The 19,593-nt window shown below is 38.8% G+C and overlaps 1 protein-coding gene across 2 annotated transcripts in view; it reads right to left on the reverse strand.

Moving 5' to 3' along the window:
- LOC122560312 (death-inducer obliterator 1-like) overlaps positions 1–19,593 on the reverse strand; it is a 143,094-nt gene that overhangs the window by 83,179 nt on the left and 40,322 nt on the right. For both annotated transcript variants that reach the window (XM_043710893.1, XM_043710894.1), the window contains 3 exons: positions 13,044–13,199; positions 8,095–8,902; positions 4,772–5,093 (listed from right to left, as the gene is read on the reverse strand). In XM_043710893.1, coding sequence (XP_043566828.1) covers positions 4,772–5,093; positions 8,095–8,902; positions 13,044–13,199 — 1,286 coding nt within the window. The remainder of the gene's footprint in view (positions 1–4,771; positions 5,094–8,094; positions 8,903–13,043; positions 13,200–19,593) is intronic.

A 19,593-nucleotide genomic window follows, 5' to 3' on the forward strand; every position in this document is an offset into this window, starting at 1 on the left:
CAAGTTCAGCATGTCTCAGAGTGGTGAGAACACTGGGCAAAGAAAAACACAACACTGTTTCTTCCACTATAAAGGAAATGCCCCTAACTCCCTTGAAATGACCAAATGCAATCTTGAGGAGTACCAACACATATAGCCTACTTAAACAGTCTCTATAAATGACACTGATGAACTTATGTAAAGTGAAACCAAAGTTAACAGCACTTGGTGCAATGTAAACTTGAAAATCACCCCATATCACTTCCATGCTTTCAATCGGACAGACATTAGTGGCAATGGAGTTGGGCTAGTGGCTGTGATGAAGGGACTCCTGCTTGACTAAGCAACTTTCGTTATTTTTTTGAAAGCCTGCTCATACCAGCTTGGTCAATCGATGGTATGTTTTTTCAAAGGGATTAAAGTGTAATATAAAACCTTCAATTCCAATTGAAGCTAAACAGTTCAAGTAATGCAAATAGCATTATATAGCTGCTCCTCGGATGTTGCCTGAACTGCTGTGCTCTTCCAGCACCACTAATCCAAAAAAAGCATTATATAGAGTCAGAGATGTACAGCATGGAAACAGACCCTTCGGTCCAACCCGTCCATGCCTACCAGATATCCCAACCCAATCTAGGCCCAACTGCCAGCACCGGGCCCATATCCCTCCAAACCCTTCCTATTCATATACCCATCCAAATGCCTTTTAAATGTTGCAATTATACCAGCCTCCACCACATTCTCTGGCAGCTCATTCCATACACGTACCACCCTCTGCGTGAAAACGTTGCCTGATAGATCTCTTTTATATCTTTCCCCTCTCACCCTAAATCTATGCCCTCTAGTTCTGGACTCCCCAACCCCAGGGAAAAGACTTTGCCTATTTATCCTATCCATACCCCTCATGATGTTGTAAACCTCTATAAGGTCACCCCTCAGCCTCCGACGCTCCAGGGAAACCAGCCCCAGCCTGTTCAGACTCTCCCTGTAGCTCCGATTCTCCAACTTTGGCAACATCCTTGTAAATCTTTTCTGAACCCTTTCATGTTTCACAACCTCCTTCTGATTGGAAGGAGACCAGAATTTCACATAATATTCCAACAGCGGCCTAACCAATCGCAACATGACCTCCCAACTCCTGTACTCAATACTCTGACCAATAAAGGAAAGACACCTCCAATTTTGGTGTCATCTGCAAACTTACTAACTGTACCTCTTATGCTTGCATCCAAATCATTTCTGTAAATGATGAAAAGTAGAGGACCCAGCACCGATCCTTGTAGCACTCCACTGGTCGCAGGCCTCCAGTATGAAAAACAACCCTCCACCACCACCCTCTGTCTTCTACCTTTGAGCCAGTTCTGTATCCAAATGGCTAGTTCTCCCTGCATTCCAAGAGATCTAACCTTGCTAACCAGTCTTCCATGGGGAACCTTGTCGAACACCTTACTGAAGTCCATATAGATCACATCTACTGCTCTGCCCTCATCAATCATCTTTGTTACTTCATCAAAAAACTCCCATCAAGTTTGTGAGACATGATTTCCCATGCACAAAGCCATGATGACTATCCCGAATCAGTCCTTGCCTTTCCAAATACATGTACATCCTGTCCCTCAGGATTCCCTCCAACAACTTGCCCACCACCGAGGTCAGGCTCACTGGTCTATAGTTCCCTGGCTTGTCCTTACCCTTCTTAAACAGTGGCACCACGTTTGCCAACCTCCAGTCTTCCGGCACCTATATGTTTGAGTAAATATCTCTCTCAGCTCTACTATCTGTCAAAGTTAGTGTCAAACCCAGAATCAGGTCAATTAAATAATAATGAGATGCTGGAGAAACTCATCAGGTCTGACAGAATCTGTGTAAAGAAAAACAGTTAATTCCAACTGTACTCAATAATCAAGGGGCAACAGAAGACGAAATAAACAATTGCTATCATGAGAAAAACATTCTAAGGAAAATAATGGGGCTAAAGTCCGATTCATTCCTTGGATCTGATGGGATGCATCCTGGGATATTAAAAGTAGCAGTTACAAAGATAGTGGTAGCAAATTTCCAAGAGTCCCTAGGTTTTGGAAATGTTATAGAGGATTGGGAGACTGTCAACGTAATACTATTTAAAAAAGGGAAACAAAAAAGAAAATCCACAGGTAACTAAAGTACAGTCAACCTAATATTACTCATCAAGAAAATGTTAATGCATTATAAAGGACATTTAGAAATAGAAATGATCAAGCAGAGACAACATGGCTTCACAGGAAGGAAATCACATCTGACAGATTTATTTGAATTCCTTGAGGAGGTAGCAAGGAAGAACAAACGACAAGCAGATGTAATATATTTGAGCTTCCACAAGCCATTTGATAATATATCACATATTAGACTACATAATAACAGACAGGTGTGCTGAAGGTAGTATATTAGCATGGATAGACGAGTGGTTAACTAATAGAAGACAACTTTGGATCTGGGGGCATTTTCAGAGTGTAGCAAATAAAACTAGAGGGTCACAGAAATGAAGAAAATGAATGTACTATAGTGGATGATGCAATAATAGGTGGGCAGGCAAGTGGTGAGGGTGACGTAAAGAATCTGAAGAGGGATATAGACAGGTTAAGTGAACAGAAAAGGCCAGATGGAATATGACGTGGAAAAATCTAATTTTACACACTGACAGGAAGAACAGAGAAGTCAAATACTATCGATATGGATAGGAACTGTAGAAAATTACAACACAGGGATTTGGGAGTCCTCCTGCATAAGTCACAAAAAGCTAGCATACAAATTCAGCAGGTAAAAGGGAAAGCCAATGGAATGATGGCCTTTATTTCAATGGGAATAAGTACAAAAATAAAGAATTTTTGCTGAGACCATACAAAGACTTAATCAGACTACACCTGAAATACTATGAACAATTTTGAGCCCCTTATTTAAGCAAAGATATACAGGCATTGGAGCCAGTCAACAAAAGGTTCAATGATCCGAGATACGGAAGTCCTGTTAATAAAAGGAGAGGTTGAGTAGGTTGGGCTTGTACTCATTGGTGTTTAGAAGAATGAGACACAACTTTATTGAAACAATTTTTTAAATGGGTTGATAAAGTAGATATGGAGGCAGATCCGCCTTGTGGGGTTGTCTACAAACAGATGGGACATGGCTGTCACTTTAAAAAGGTTATTTTGTCCTTGGTTTTTTTTTAAAGAGAGTTCATAAAGGTAGAGATACTGAAGAAGCTACTTTAACAATGGAAGGGGACTGGCCAGTTCTCCAAGGTCAGGTTTTTCTAGCTTGTTTTAGCTGTAGCAGTCACAAGATGTGAGATTCCAGGCAAGTTGCAAGCTTCAGTCAAGAATTCCTGTGACATTCTTCTGAAATCTCTTTGGAAGCTATTCCGTCCTATCGTAAGAATTTGTGTTTGAATTTACTTTTTTTGCCAAGGAAGTGTTTAAGGGATGTTACTGTATTGACACAATTAATTAGTTAAGTTACCATATCAGGTTAGTTAAGTTTTCCAATACTTCAGTTATTCTAAATTCCATTTTCTTTTGTTGTGTTTCAACTACCCCATCAACCCACTTAAGAAATCTGTTTGTTTCAGTAAAAGTTGTCACATTCTTCTAAACTCCAACAATACAAGCTCAACCTACTCAACCTCTCCTTATATTGACAGTATTTAAATAAATTGTGTTTTGCTTAAAGCCCAAGTGGTTTGACCAGTTGACCTGGAACCACCCAATTTCACATCTGCCTTTAAAATAAGGAAAAGCTAGGGTCTAGGCTACCTTCTTAAAATATTTTACGGGGGTCTGGCCTGGTCCATAACAATCTGAGAAGAGGAGGTCACCCATTAAAACAGAGATGACCAGAAATTTCTTCTCTCAGGAGAGTAAAGAAACAATGAAGAATCTCCATTCAAAGATGTGCACCCTGCATCCTTTTAGAAATTCATGCAGATTTGTCCTGGGATCACTGGATCAGACTGACTACTGGTAATGGATTTGTAAAACTGCAAAAATTGAGGCAAGTGCCAAGAGATGGTCACATTAAGGTACTATGCAACAAAACAGGGCTACAGGAACCCAATGGAAGCAACAGGTAAGAACTGTAATTTCAAGTAGGGTGCAATGTTTGACAAATATAAAAGCGAAATGTTTCTCAAATTGTCTACGAAAAGTGTGTTTAAGGATAGCATTTTTTTCCCTGTTACATTTATGTCAAGAAACAGGAGACGCTGATATTGGGATGTCACCAGATTGGCAATCCAGAAGCAGAGGCTAATGAAATGGGATCTTGGGTTAAATCTCACCACAGAGCTGGTTAAGTTGAAATACAATTAATACATCTAGAATATAAATCCATCAAACGGTCAATGATAATTGGGAAGACCCAACTGTGCACTTGTGTCTTTTACGGAAAGAAATCTGCCATCCTTATCTGTATCTAAATGAGACTCCAAAACCACAGCAATGTGTTTGTCTCTTAACTGTGCTCTGAAATGGCCCAGCAAGCCACTGAGTTCAAGGGCAACTAGGGAGGGTGACAAATGTCAACAAACTTAGATCCCACAAAAGAAGAAGAGAAAGCCGAAAAAGTGATGCACTATCAACTGGAAGTCAAAATTCTTGAAAAATGATAGGTGGACAGGCCTTTGTGAAGTAAGTAAAACAACATACAAACTCCTATTGTGAACGAGATGTACACTTCATTAGAGGTGAAGCAATATTTGCAGTATAAAATGCCCAGATGGTAAAACACGTAAATGCATATAAACAATTTTAAAACAGCATACCGGCTTAAATATTTTAATTTTCTTCTTGCCACTTGGATTGACTGCTTTCTCAATCCTGCCTTTTATTCCCTGATCAGTAGGAGCGTTTCCGTCTCGCTTCTCGACTGTTGAGCTGGGGTCATCATTGCTCGCCAGCACTGGTTTACTTTCCTGTTGACCAGATTTCATTACTGTGGTTCCTGAGCCTTTGCCTGAAGATGGACTACAATCAGGGCAGATGTAATCTTCCCCATTGCGTTCCAGTAAGCGTCCTCTTGCCATTGTAATTCCCACACAGTCACCATGGAACCATTCTTCACAGCGATCGCAGCAAATCATAAATCTGCCAATAAATTCAAAATAAGCACACTACACATCCACAATACTGCATGAATGAGAAACCATTTCAGGCATGGATAAAACATACCAAATAAATAAACTAATTTTGCAAATATGATAAATTACTTGTAATTTAAATTCTATAGCATTCCACTGTGAGAAACGTTGAACAGCATTACCAAAACGAATTGTTTAAAAATGCTGGCATGCTTTGGGAAATGTTAAAACAACAGTACATAGTCTAAGAAAACTTTTAAACCTGTAAAGCCTACTGAGAAAAAAGTAAAAAGACCTGAACGGATTTCTTTGCAGAACTAAGTCTCTACATGTTTATACGATTTGCTGGACTGAGAACTTTTCACCAACTAAAATGGAACTATTAATAAGAATACTTCAGATAGATTTGAAACGATATTTCTTATAGACAAGATTTGGAGATGCCAGTGTTGGACAGGGGTGTACAAAGTTAAAAGTTACACGACACCAGGTTAATTGGAAGCACTAGCTTTTGGAGCGCTGCTCTTTCATCAGGTGGTTGTCAAATCAGTGAAGCCTTCTTGCAGCTTTATTACCAAAAACAAATCATGCAGTAATTTGATCTTTTACTTTAAAACTAACATTTAAGTATTCCCCCAGTTCCAATAAAGCATCCTCAGTTGTCAATTCTTAACTCATCTCTTCTGCCTAGATAGAATGTGCAAGCAGAAAAATCTGAATCAGGCCAGCTCTTTAGAACCAAAAAAAGACTGTGAAAAACTGAAGATCTAAAACAACCTATATTATTTGTCCTATAAACTACTACAGTGTCAATAATACTAGTGCACCCTTAGCCAGGTTCTTATTTGACTAAGCTATATTGCTTAAAGAAATTGCATTTTAAACAAAACATTTTCTCTTTGACTTACTATTTCATTCTGAGCTGCAGTGTGATTCCTTCAACTCAAATGTACAAAAGGAACTGTTACACAAATCTGAAAACGAGTTCAACGTTCACCAGCACATGGCATGCTTTTGTTAAAATTTATCAGGCAGTTTAAAAATTGTTTGAAATTATTTAAAGAAAGAAATAATAGATTTCAAAAGCTTCATTCAAATTATTTTTATGTCACAAAGAGTCAGTAAGAGACAAAAACAGGCACAGAATCCCTTCAAACCTAGAGCATGGTACATTTAACTGATCATCTAAGCCTTTTTTGCAGCATTCCACTTCCTACAATGAAAATACCTGCCCATGAGCTTTCATGGGTAATAGAAAATTTGAAGCTAATCAGTTTACGTAAATGATGTGGCCTTTGTGAATTAAGTCTCCAATGGTTATTGCAGTAGAAAGGCACTTGGGTTCCCAGCTCTTGGCCAACATCCTGAGTGGGTCCCAAACACCTCTCCTATTTCCTCCAAGTATCTAATTCTGCCCAATCTCCTTCGGAGCCAGTACGGTTGGGCATCAGTTAAGGTTCAGCACCATTCATGACCAATTGCAACATTTAAAAGGCATCTGGGTGGGTATATGAATAGGGAAGGTTTGGAGGGATATGGGCCAAGTGCTGGCAGGTGGGACTGGATTACATTAGCATATCTGGTTGGCATGGACGAGTTGGACCGAAGTATCTGTTTCCATGCTGTGCATTTCTATGACTCTATAATTGCACCACAGCATCCCATTCTAAACTACTGGCCCACGTCTCAAATTATCCTTCCCAAGCATCAAGTCTTGACTTAGTTTCCTATATTACAATAGGTGATTACTTGGTGAAAATATTTCATTATCTGTGAAGAGAGCATTGTGTCCTAAAATCAAGAGGAAATCTCCGTTCAATGAAGAGACAATATTTTTTGCAATATCATGCCCACAGTCAGCACATGCTTGAAAATTGTGGAATTGAGCCTTGAGTTGAAAGAATGTGGCATGATGAAGCGCCCATTGCAACCTTGGTTTTAAACTTCAACTGATAAACAGTTCTACACGCAATTTTAAGTATCTTTTTCTTAAATAGGGTACTCAAGCATAACAGAGGACTGCTACACTGTCTGAGGCATAACCTTTCGGTGTTAAACTGGACTGTCAAGTCAATCTCCTCAGGTGGATATTAATAGGTCTTATAACACTATTCTCGGTTCTCAATGTCCTACTCAACATTTAATCTCAACAGTCACTACATGCAGGACGAAAGAAGTTTGGCGACAATCATATAGTGTCTTGGTGACAATATTTGGAAAACTCTGCCCAATTCCGATCTCCTCACCCAAGGAAAGTTACTTAGAATTGAGGGAGCGCAACAAACAAACCTGAGCTACATTCTCTGCACAGTTTAGAATAATGAGAGACAATTCCATTGAAATATTCAATGGAAATACTTTCAGGGCTCACCTGGGTTGGTGTGGGAAGCATATTTCCCCAGAAGGGGGTTTCTAAACCAGGGGACGCAGGCTCAGAGCAAGAGTCAAGTTACTTAGCATGAATTGAAGAGAAATTTCTTAATTTTTTACTCAGAGGACAACAAATCTTTGAACTTATCTAGCCCAAAAGGCCATGGAAGCTCAGTCACTGGATATATTCAAGGCAGAGATCAGTAGATTTCTGGATTAAAAGATAGCAAGGAATAAGGAACCGTGCACAAAAAACAGATGATCAGTCATGATACAGGTGAATAGTGGAAAGGCTTTGAGTCAAATGACTTATTTCCGCTCCTTTTCTCATAAAATATCTATTTATATCAATACTGCAACTGGGAATATGCATCATCTTCCTATGTATTCACAAAATGACAATAAACATTAGACATCAGACTGGTGTTAAAGTTTTGGAGTTAAGCGTTTGAGTTGCTTAACAACACTATATGCACCAACTGCAATGAGACAAAATAATACGTATACTGTATAGAATTGAATTGAAAAGTTAAATGAAGCAGCAATTTATTAATGGGTATAAACTAGGCTGCTGCTTCAATGTTGACTTTTAATCTTATATTTTGAATATGTGCAACTTTCCAAATCCAGGAACCTACCTGTTGTTATGTGGTTGCCTACATATACAATATAATTTATCTGGATCATTGTACTCATTGTCTGATTGATTGGTTGAACTTTCATCATCTTCTGACTCCGACTTAACATCTAATGGTGATTTTGATTCTTTTTCCTTTGAAGGAGGACCACTTTTAGTACTTTTCTTTACAGGAGTTATTATTTTCTTTTTAGCTTTTGCAGTGACTGCAGACTTTGATTCTTTTCTGGATTGATTTTCTTCAGTGCACATTTCCTGTCCTTTGAGTGCATTCTGTGGTGAATCAGGCTGCTCTTGACCACGTTGCTTTCTCAACTGATTCTGTAGTTCCTTCAGCGTAAGTTCATCACTGTCACTGTTGGTGCTGCTATCTTCAGAGTTAGCCATCTCATTTGTTCTTCCAAATACATTGGCAGAGCCCTTGTCTGTGGCCATGTCTAGAGATCCAACACCCTTTTCATCTACATCTGCACTACCATCAGAGCCAGTTCCTGCCTCAGAAGTTGCAATGGGTCCACATTCACCATCATCAAGGCCTGACATTTTGCGATAGCGCTTCTGAGCTGCTGAAATAAATTCCTGAACTCTGGCAGATCTCTGAGTCTGTCGCCTGCTCCTTCTCAATAAGGGCGTTAAATGGTCAGAGTTCTCACTCAGAGCTGTGTCAGAGTTCTCTGCATCCATAGCATTCTCACGTTTTGCAATAGTTGTCTGACGGAATCCCCAAGTCTTTTTAAATTCCTTACTGCTCGGGTGGATGATTCTTGCAGGTTGTTCTTTGTTCTCATCTTTACTCTCGAGCACAGCTACTGTAAAAACGCAAATAAACACGGGTAGAAATTACATTATAGCTAATCAAATATGACTTTACAAACCAAATTATACAGTATCATCCTTAAACTTCAAAATAGAAATGGATCCTTTGCTTCTCTCAGGACAAGTAACATAACGATGGGGAGTAAGGATTTTCAGAAGCCTGCAAATGAATAGCATACGGTGAGAGATGGTGAACAATGGAGCTTTGCAAGATTACACTCAAGGATAAATCTATGGTGTCTGAAGGGCAAAGTACAAGAGAACTGAAATACCTTTTTAGAGAGAACACAACTGCAGCACGTTTTTCTTTGAAAATTTAATTCTGAATTATGAGCATCATTGCTAAGATAAACAGTTGATTCTCCATTCCTAGGTGTCTGGATGACTGACTGGTTGAGGAGACAGTTAAGAATCAACCACAATGATGACACAGATTGAAGTCATAAGATGGCTGATCAGTAAGGACTGAAGTTAACTCCATTAAAGCATTAACAAAGCAGTTCGGGAATTTTTCTGACAACTCAAATGGTTTCTTGGTCATTTTTAGGGAGGTCGGTCCAGCCTCTATTACTGTAGTACTACTAGCCCAGTAACATAACTGTAAATCAATGTGTTTTTAAATAGTAGAAAATTGAGAAGGTGCATTATATATGTACATATTTATATATAAAAATATAATCTGACTTCCAAGATTTATGCTGTCGTTAGTAAATATGGCTGGGAACAAACTGACAACAGCATAGTGATTTTGTTACTGGACCAGTTATCTAGACCAATGCCCCACCAGAAATCTGAATTACTGCATCTGGAGCAAAATCACAATTGAATGGCAGCCATTTGGCCCACCATGTTTTTGGGAGCACTCTTCATGAGCAGCTGAGCCAGTTTCACTCTGAGCCCTTACTGTATCACCACTGAATTCTTCTCATTTTAGGTGTATATGGAACATCTTTTTGAAAGCCATGACTGAACCCAGCTTGACTACATTCTCAGGCAGTTCATTCAAGATCCAAACCACTCATGCATAAAAAGCTTTTTCTATTGCTTTCTGTCTTCAGTGTTAAATGATCCTCAGTCCATGCTAATACATTACCCCTCATACTATGAGCTCCTATCTTGTACTGTCACCTTTAATGTAGCATTTTATTCAGTAACACCTAACAACATACAATGGCAGGGACACTCAAATTATTATTAATAACCTGTGTTCTATATAATGAAGTTAATTTAGAATTTATTAAAAGCAAGGCGAGATAAGATAATACCAAAGAAATGGGAAAACACTGTCAGGATCCATCTAAGGATTCAGAGAGTAAACAGGAATAAATAATGGAGGATTGAGAAATATTTCTGGATTCTATTGATTATGGACACCTGCAAGAGGACAAATAACTATTTCAAGAATTAACATAGATAATTATAGTTTAATATCTGTTTGCGTTAATTTCGAGTGAGTTAGAATACAACAGGAGAAATGTACTACTGAGGCTGTATAAGGCTCTGGTAAGAACACATTTGGAATATTGTCAGCAGTTTTGGGCTGCAATCTAAGCAAGGACGTACTGGCACTGGAGGGGGTCCAGAGGAAGTTTACAAGAATGATCTTGAGAATAAAGGGCTCGTCATAGGAGGAGCAGTTGAGGACTCTGGGTCTATGCACGAGTTTAGGAGACATCTGATTGATACTAATAGAATACTGAGAATAGAATGGATAAGATGCTTCCACTAGGAGACTCCAGGACCTGAGGGCACAGCCAGAGTGAGGGAAAACTCTTTAAAACTGAGATGAGGAGGGATTTCTTCAGCTAGCGGGTGGTTAACCTATGGAGAGCATTGCCGCAGAGGGCTGTGTAGACCAAGTCATTCAATGTATTTAAGACAGATAGATAGGTTCTTGATTAGTATGGGGACCGAGGGTTAGGTGGAGAAAGCAGGAAAATGAGGCTGAGAAACATATCAGCCATAATTGAATGGCAGAGTAAACCTGATGGGCCAAATGGACTAATTCTGTTCCTGTCCTATGGCTTTTGTGAAAATCTCTGAAATCATCAAAAGGTGACAGATTTTCTTAAAGGTAAATGTGAAGAATAAGAATTAACAGCAATAAACAGATTTCAGAAGGAACATTGTGCTCCATAAACGTGGCAGCCTTCTTTGAGGCAATGACTGACATAATGGAACAAACCTAGTGAATAAGATGCTAATGAATTGTGAGAAAGTATCTGACAATATTACACAGCAAGCCACTGAAGAAGATTATATGATTTGGAACTGGATCAATTAAAAACAGGTTAGAACAGAGCAAAATATCTGGAGATGTATTTCACATTGCCTCTCACTTCCAACCAATGTCCTATAGTGTTTGCTCTGTAACTACTTCTGTTTAACACATACAATTTGTTTATAATGGCTAGAAGGTAGCAATGTGCAAATTAAACGACAAAAGAAATTACAAATAAATCTGAAGACGAAACACAGCTTCAGAGTAATATTGATAAGTTGGTGAAATGGGTTTAAAAAATGCAAGCAATGGAATTTATTCGTGCTTTATGGTAGAATTTTGACCTAGCAAAAGTGAAGGAATTGTGATACAGTGCCATGCCAGGATGGTGTGCAACATGAAGAGGGATTTGCTAGCAGTTGAGATCCCATTCACCTGCTGCCCTTGATCCTCCAAGGTTGCAGATGTCATATTCAGAAGGTGCCATTAAAAGAGCCTGAGTAATTACTGGGTTATATCTTATTGCCTCACTGTTGCCACTTTGCAATGGTTAATAGTTGGTGTGTACATGCTAAGTAGTGGATTGGGTGCCAACCAAATGGTCGCTTTGTCCTGGATAATGTTGAGCTTTGAATATTGTTGGAGTTGCAGTCAACCAAAAACGTGGAGAGAATTCCATTACCGCTTAACCTATACCTTGCGGATTATGAGGAAACAGGTGGTGAGTTACTTGCTGCAGAAGTCCTAACCTCTGGCCTGCTCTTATAGTATTTATAATGGTTGGTCCAGATTGGGTTCTGGTCAGTGGCAACTCTTGGGATATTGATTGTGGGCAATTCAGCAATTGGAACACCACTGAGAATCCTTTAGCAAGGATTAGATTCTCTTCTTGGAGATAGTCATTGCCTAGCATAATGCTTTTGCCACAGATCCACCCAAGCATGGATATTGTTCAGGTCTTGCTCCATATGAATGTATACTGCTTCAGCATTTCTGAAAACATGTGAAACATCCCTACTTCTGGCTTCATGATGGAGGGAGTCATTGATAAAACAACTCAAAATGATTGGGCCTAAGACACTCCTTCCCCAATGGAAAGATAAACTTGCTTTTGAAAAGGTAAATTACGATTCATATTAGTTCCTATGACAAGAGAACCAATTTAGGGAAAGAACAACTAGAATAGGCCTACATCCTCTGTCGATCAGAGGATGAATAAAGAAGTGACCTCATTGAGGTGCACGGTCCAGAACTAAGGATCAATGTCTTATGGATTGGAAGTTGTCCATTTAAGGGTGAGATGAGGACAAGCTTGTCAAAAGGTCGAGTGTTTTTGGAATTCTTTTTATCCCAGATGTCTATAGATGTTCTTTTTAGAGTATATTCAACACCAAGATCCATAGGTTCTTGGGCACCAAGGTATAAAGAGGTAAGACAAGAAAACGCATATTACACAGGATATACATACATTCACACAGGAGTTCAGTCAAATTTATTGAAGGGAAAAAAAGGGAGTCGTCATGCGGCCTATTTCTATTTCTTATGCTCCATACAATCCAACAATCAAATCTGGGCCTGTACTCTATTATTTACTCCCACACCTGTGTCCAGTAAATTTTTAGCACCATAGTTTGGACCGACACAGGAATATAAGCAACAAGGACAATACCTTTCTTATATTAGAAAGTTATTCAAAAAAGATTGAGACATGAATCTGTCAACGATCAGGAAGCAACTTTGCTAGAAAACAGTAGATATGCAAAATTAAAGCTGAACTAAATACACATGAGCAATACATTCATATATATAGATTGAAAATAATGCATTTCCAATTGAATTCTTGCCTAGACAAAAAGCATAGACAGTTGATCCAGTTCTTAAAGCCACACGTTCTCTCAGTTACATTCACTAACCTGGTGTATGGAGTCGGGGGGACTTTCTATTGGGTTGAACTGGATTGGGCTCTGAGTTACTGCTATTCTGAGAAGATTCTTGAAGCCCAGATGCTCTGTCAAGTTCATCTTCCTCCACCGCAGTGATGACAGCACCTACATCTCCTAACCTTAGGGCTGAAATTAGTAATACTCTTTGTATTAACTCAAATCTCAGGTAAAATATATTTAACAAACAATTCTCTTGTTTATACAAATGCCATACTTCAACAATGACAAATTAATAATTTATAATTGTATCACTTTCAAAGACAACAAGATCAATACCAAGCTATTCATCTTCTTGACAAAGTTATGTTTAGGTGCTGTGATATCGATGTAACAGCCAATTTAAAAAGTGCTATTTCAGGTAAACACTCAACGAATTTTAGGTCGGGTTACTTACCAGTTATTTCAACAATGCCTTACTTCAGTTCATTGAGAGAAAAAAATGTTAGTTAAAATTAATTGACTCAACAAAGATTACTAGTATACCCAGGATTTGGGACAAATGCTTAACAATTTATCCGTGAATATGAGCTCAACAGTTTCTTTACATCCTGAAGTTCAAATTGGTAAAGATATTTATGAATCAACCGATACATATTAGATAAGGTGGCAACATGTATACATTAGCTCTATGGTTATCAAACCAAAGTGAAAGATCATGAAAATCTATTTATGTCAATACTTAGCCTGAACAATTTTTCAATTATCATTACAGGATGTTAGTAAGAAAATTTTTTTTTCCATTTAATATACATCTATCTTACATATTTCCTGTCAACAACTGTTTACGTTTTGATCTCATTTATTTCATTTCTTAACTTTGTAAGCATTCATAATGGAAAGGGCTAATTGCACAGCCAGCTTATGCAGGGCAATGCAAAGAGAGGATGGACAAGGATCCAGAGGCAGAAGAACGCAATTTAGGGTTGATTTTGTGACAGAGTCCAAAGAAGGGTGGAACACCAAAGAACTTAAAATTGAGCATTTTAAAATTTGCCACGTTAGAAGAATACAGCTGGCATTGGATAAAAGTCAAGAAACAAGAGTTTGTTCTCCTGAGTTTATGGAGTGTAGAAAACCAGGTGAGACCGAATAGTCTAGAGGTGTAGATTGTAGAACTTCCCAGCATATATGAGTAGGTTCCTGCTTGCTTGAAACACAATACATCTTCTTCCCTCATCAGAATTTGGTAAACATTTCAAACTAAATTTGAGCGTAAGTGGTAAAGATTTTATTTCGCAACAAACTAATTACACTTACCTCCCATTTAACACCCTCATTTAACAAGTACCATGCTTTTTGTTTAATGGCATTGAAAGAAAATCTACTTTACAACTGAAAAGTTGTATGATAATTCAGTTTGTTTTTCTAAGTGAATTAAATCCAACCTGAATATATATTGCAATTGCTGACTTTCTCCCAATAAATCTGTTCTCCATTGTCAACCAGAGAAAGCACCGGGTCACTGGGATGACAGTTACCCCATGATGAAAGGCTAAACAAATTAAGTCTACATTTTCTGAACTGTAAGCAAGTTAAACAGAAAGATAGAGTATTTCTAAATGGCCGGGGTTGGGAAATGTTGACACTTAAAAGACCTAGATGCACTTGTTCATAAGTTACTAAAAGTTAACGTGGTGCAGCAAACATTTAGGAAGGCAAACAGTATGGCAGCTTACATTGCAAAGTGATTTGAGTACAGGGTTAAAGATGTCTAGCAGAAATGGTGTAAAACCTGGGTGAAACTGTGCCTAGTGTATTGTGTACTGCTTTAGTCTCCTTATCCAAGGAATTATATAGTTGGCGCAGAGGTAGTACAATGGAGATTCACCAAATTAATCTTTGAGATGGTAGAAATGTCTTATGACAAGACAGTGAATTTTGAAGAACAAGGTGATTTCAATGAAACTCAAAATCCTTCCAAAACACCACAATTTGGATTTCAGATCGTATGCTGTGTGATGAGTCCAGAGATAGGTAGACAATTTAACAGAGATAAGGAGGAATTTTATCACGCCATAACTGGTGAATCTTTGGAATCAGAGGGTTGTGCATGTTCGATTATGAAGCATATTCAAGACAAAAAAAAAAAATTGTGATACAATAATATTAAGGAATATAAAATAACATTGTATTGAGGCAGATAGCCAGCCAAATCTAACTGAGCAGCTTGTTCAGGTGAATGGTCTATTCCTGTTCTTATGATTTGACTGAAATTTTAAAAAATACAGCAGGGCCTTGGCAAGGCAGACACAGATCATTTTCCACATCTGGAGAAGCTCGTATATGGGGAACAGTCACAGAGTAAGGGACTGGTCATTTAGGACTGAGGTTAAAGGAAACTTCTTTGCTCAAAGGATGTGTATCCTTGGAATTCTTTATCTCATAAGGTTGTGATTTCCCTTATAAAATTGAGGTAAACCGACTTCTGGCGACTTCAGGAAACCAAATATTACAGGGATTGTCAAGACAAGTGGAACTGAAGCTCAAGATGATCCATGATCCTACAGAAGACAGGTATAATGAGATATGTGGTCTTCTCCAACTTCTGTTTCTTGCATTCTTCACTTTACTCTCCAAATTCAATTTAATAAAAAGTTTTCTTGATAAAATTTTAAAAATAATTTTGAACTTGTATATTTGTACATTTCACTAACAAATGAATCTGCTTTGGTGTTGATTCTAGTGTCATGTTGCAGTTAGATGGGACAATAAGATTGGAAACATGAAAATCGACGTTTCGGGCAAAAGCCCTTCATCAGGCATTCCTGATGAGCTTTTGCCCGAAACACTGATTTTCCTGCTCCTCGGATGATGCCTGACCTGCTGTGTTTTTCCAGCATCACTCTAATCTTGACTAAAAACTCCAGCATCTGCAGTACCCACTTCTGTGTAATAAGATTGGAAGGTCTAGACAAGATGAATAAGAAAAGCAGAGGTATGCTCAAAGACTGCCAAATGTTTTTCCAATTGCTGTTGGAAAACTGAAGCCTTTTCATTTCCCACTTCAGATAGATAAAACAAGTTAATCTCACATCGTCACGAACAGAGTTTACTGTGTAGCAGATTACGAGACCCGTAGTTCCACTTTAAAGGGAGAGTGATGATTGAAGAGTATGTAAATGATTATTGTACAGCATAAAAAATGTTAATGTTTTATTTTGTGGTTTATTTCAAGATGTGATAATACCTAAACTATTTATGTCCTTGGGTACCTGAAATTGTCATTAAACTTTGCAGAATTTAGGAACCCTGGTTTAAAACTTTGGCTTACACATACATACAATCTGTAGTTGTACGACTAACATCTTGAATACTGATAAAGATTTTCCTGCCGAAGTTGTTTCTTCCATGTTTACAATGCATCACATTAAAAGGTCAATTCATTTAAATATGCAGAGGAAACGTGTCACGGGTTGGGTATTTTGCTTTTCTGAACTTCAGAACATAGAACATTACAGCACAGTACAGGCCCTTCGGCCCTTGATGTTGTGCCAAGTTGTGAAAACAATCTGAAGCCCAGCTAACCTATACTATTCCATGTTCGTCCAAATGTCTACCCAATGACCATTTATATGCCCTTAAAGTTGGCAAGTCTACTACTGTTGCATGCAGTACATTCCACGCCCCTAATACTCCAAGTAAAGGGCAGGCCAGGGAACAGTTCAGAAGATCCAATTATTTCCAGTGGATCTGGGGTAGACAGGGTAGAAAACTGTCCCATTTGTCAGCTGTTTTGTAATACTACATTCAGCCAGGTCAGAATACATTCACAGTTAGAAACATTTCTTTCCTCTCCAATTTTGCTTACTTCAAACACACCTCAGATCATTGCGTACAAACAGAGCACTCTGTATTTAATAAATGGACACTGGGAGCCTTGTGGATTGAGGAAGATGAGTGCAAATACTTGAATGCACCTACATGGACCTCAGCACAAAAATTAAGATGTTTCAACAATAAACATTGTAGAATGCACGAATACAAACAGTAGTAAAGTTGAGGTGAATACAGGTCGATGATTCTTTATCCATAGTTCCAAAATCCAAAAAGCACCAAAGTCCATTTATTTTGTGATGGTTTTTTCTCATTAACAAGTCGACACCCACTTGATGCGTGTCACTCAGATGCGACATGGGGGGGGGGGGGGGGGGGGGGGCACACATGGTCCAGCACCAGCAGGCCTGGATTCTCTCTCAAGGCCTGTTTTTACTTAGTCTGCTCCTCCAGTAAGAAGTAAGCTGGTCCCAACAATTTCGGATAAAGGATTGTCTACCTGTATTATGGATTTTAAAAAGTGAATGAGGAAAGGTTATGTTTTTCACTTTGGTAGGGTAAATAGAAAAACTTTTCTTTTAAAATGGTGTGAAATATTTATGTATAATGGTCAAAGTTTAGGTTCTCCTCAGACAAGCAGCACAAAATTAAAATAGAGGTACAGAAAGCAATTAGGAAGACAAATGGCACGTTAACCTTTAGTGAAGTATAAGGGGAAGGAGGTCTTGTAATTATACAGGACTTTGATTAGTTCACACTAGTGTGCAGTTTTAATTATTCATCTAAGGAATGAACTACTTGCTTTGGAGAAGGTTCAGCAAAGGTTTACTGCATTGATTCCTGGGATGAGAGGGTTGTTGGATGGTGAGACATTGAGCAAATTAACCCAATACTCTCTGGAGTTCAGGAAAATTAGAGATGATCTGATTGAAACATGCAGAATTTTGTAGAGACTTGATAGGGTAAACATTGAAAGGTTATTTCATATAATCAGAAAGGCTAGAACTAGAGAATACATTCTCAGAATGAGGGATCACTCATTTAAGGATGAGGTAAGTGGCAAAGTTTTCATTCAGAATGTTGTGAATGTTTTACAATCATGTACACCAGAGGGCTGTGGGACATCATCATTAAATATATTTAAGGCCAAAACGTATCGACTTTTGAATTCTGGTGAAATCAAGAGAATAGGAAATCAAGGTGATTAAACTTGGAATCATTTAGTACAGAAGAGAGCCTTTAACTTACTCAATCTACACTAGCCCCACATTCTGGCACTTGGCCCAAGCCTTGAATGTTATGACATTTAAAGAGCTCACCCAAGCCCTTGTTAAAGATTGTGAGGGTTCCCACCTGAACTACCCTCCCAAATAGTGCAATCCAGATTTTCACCAGCCTTCATGTGAGATCTTTAAACTTCCTTTTTCACCTTAAAATTATACTCCCTTGTTAGTGACCCTCCATCCACCTTGTTCATGCCCCTTAACTTTAGACACCTCAGGTGCGCTCTCAGCCATCTCTGCTCTAAAGAAAGCAACCAAAGCTATCAGCCTCTTCACAGCTAAACCGTTTCATCCCAGGTGACATCCTGTTAATTTCCTCTGCACCTCCTCCAGTGCTCAAGAACCTCAGTTACACTTTCTGAATTCTGGACATATATCCTCCCTCTCTAAAGATAAATGTGAATTACCCATTTAACACCCAAGCAAAGCCCTCTTGCTACACACAGATTGACTCCTGGGTTTCAAATGGAACCTACTCTTTACCTGGTTATCTTCTTAGATCATAGCAAATAGGAACAGTAGTAAGCCATTCAGCCCCTCAAGCCTGCTCCACCATTAAATACGATCAAGGCTCAGTCAACATTCCTCATGTCCACTTTCCTGCCCTTTCCTCATAGCTTTGATTCTCCTACTGATCAAGAATCTATCTTTCTCAGCCTTAAATATACACAAGGATTCTGCCCCCACAGCTTTGTGACAAAACCTCTCAACCGTCCAAAGAGATTCCTCCTCATCTCAGCCTTAAGTTGGTGCCTCTGGTCCTAAACTCACCCATGAGGGGAAATATCCTCGCAGCATTTGCCCTATCAAAGGCGTTAACATTATATACTCTCATTCTCCTAAATCCGAGTAGAATCCCAACCTGTTTAGCTTTTGCTCATAAGACACATACTTATAGAATACCTTGGGATTCTCTGTACGCTTACCTGCCAGTGTTTTTCATTCTTCTCTTTAATCACTTTTTTTTAGGCCCCCCCCCCTGCACATTCTGTACTCCACTTGGGCTGGGTCCACTATTTTTGTCATTAGTTAGTAAGTTTGAAGATGACACCAAAATTGGAGGAGTAGTGGACAGTGAAGGAGGTTATCTCAGATTACAACAGGATCTGAACCAGATGGGCCAATGGGCTGAGAAGTGGCAGACGGAGTTTAATTCAGGTGCTGCATTTTGGGAAAGCAAATCTTAGCAGGATCTTTACACTTAACTGTAAGATCCTAGGGAGTGTTGCTGAACAAAGAGACCTTGGAGTGCAGGTTCATAGCTCCTTGAAAGTAGAGTCGCAGGTAGATAGGATAGTGAAGGTGGCATCTGGTATACTTTCCTTTACTGGTCAGAGTATGGAGTACAGGAGTTGGGAGGTCATATTGCGGCTGTATAGGACATTGGTTAGGCCACTTTAGGAATATTGCATCCAATTCTCGTCTCTTTCCTATCGGAAGAATGCTGTGAAACTTGAAAGGGT

This window comes from Chiloscyllium plagiosum, chromosome 20, assembly GCF_004010195.1.
Source record: "Chiloscyllium plagiosum isolate BGI_BamShark_2017 chromosome 20, ASM401019v2, whole genome shotgun sequence".
Taxonomy (NCBI): domain Eukaryota; kingdom Metazoa; phylum Chordata; class Chondrichthyes; order Orectolobiformes; family Hemiscylliidae; genus Chiloscyllium; species Chiloscyllium plagiosum.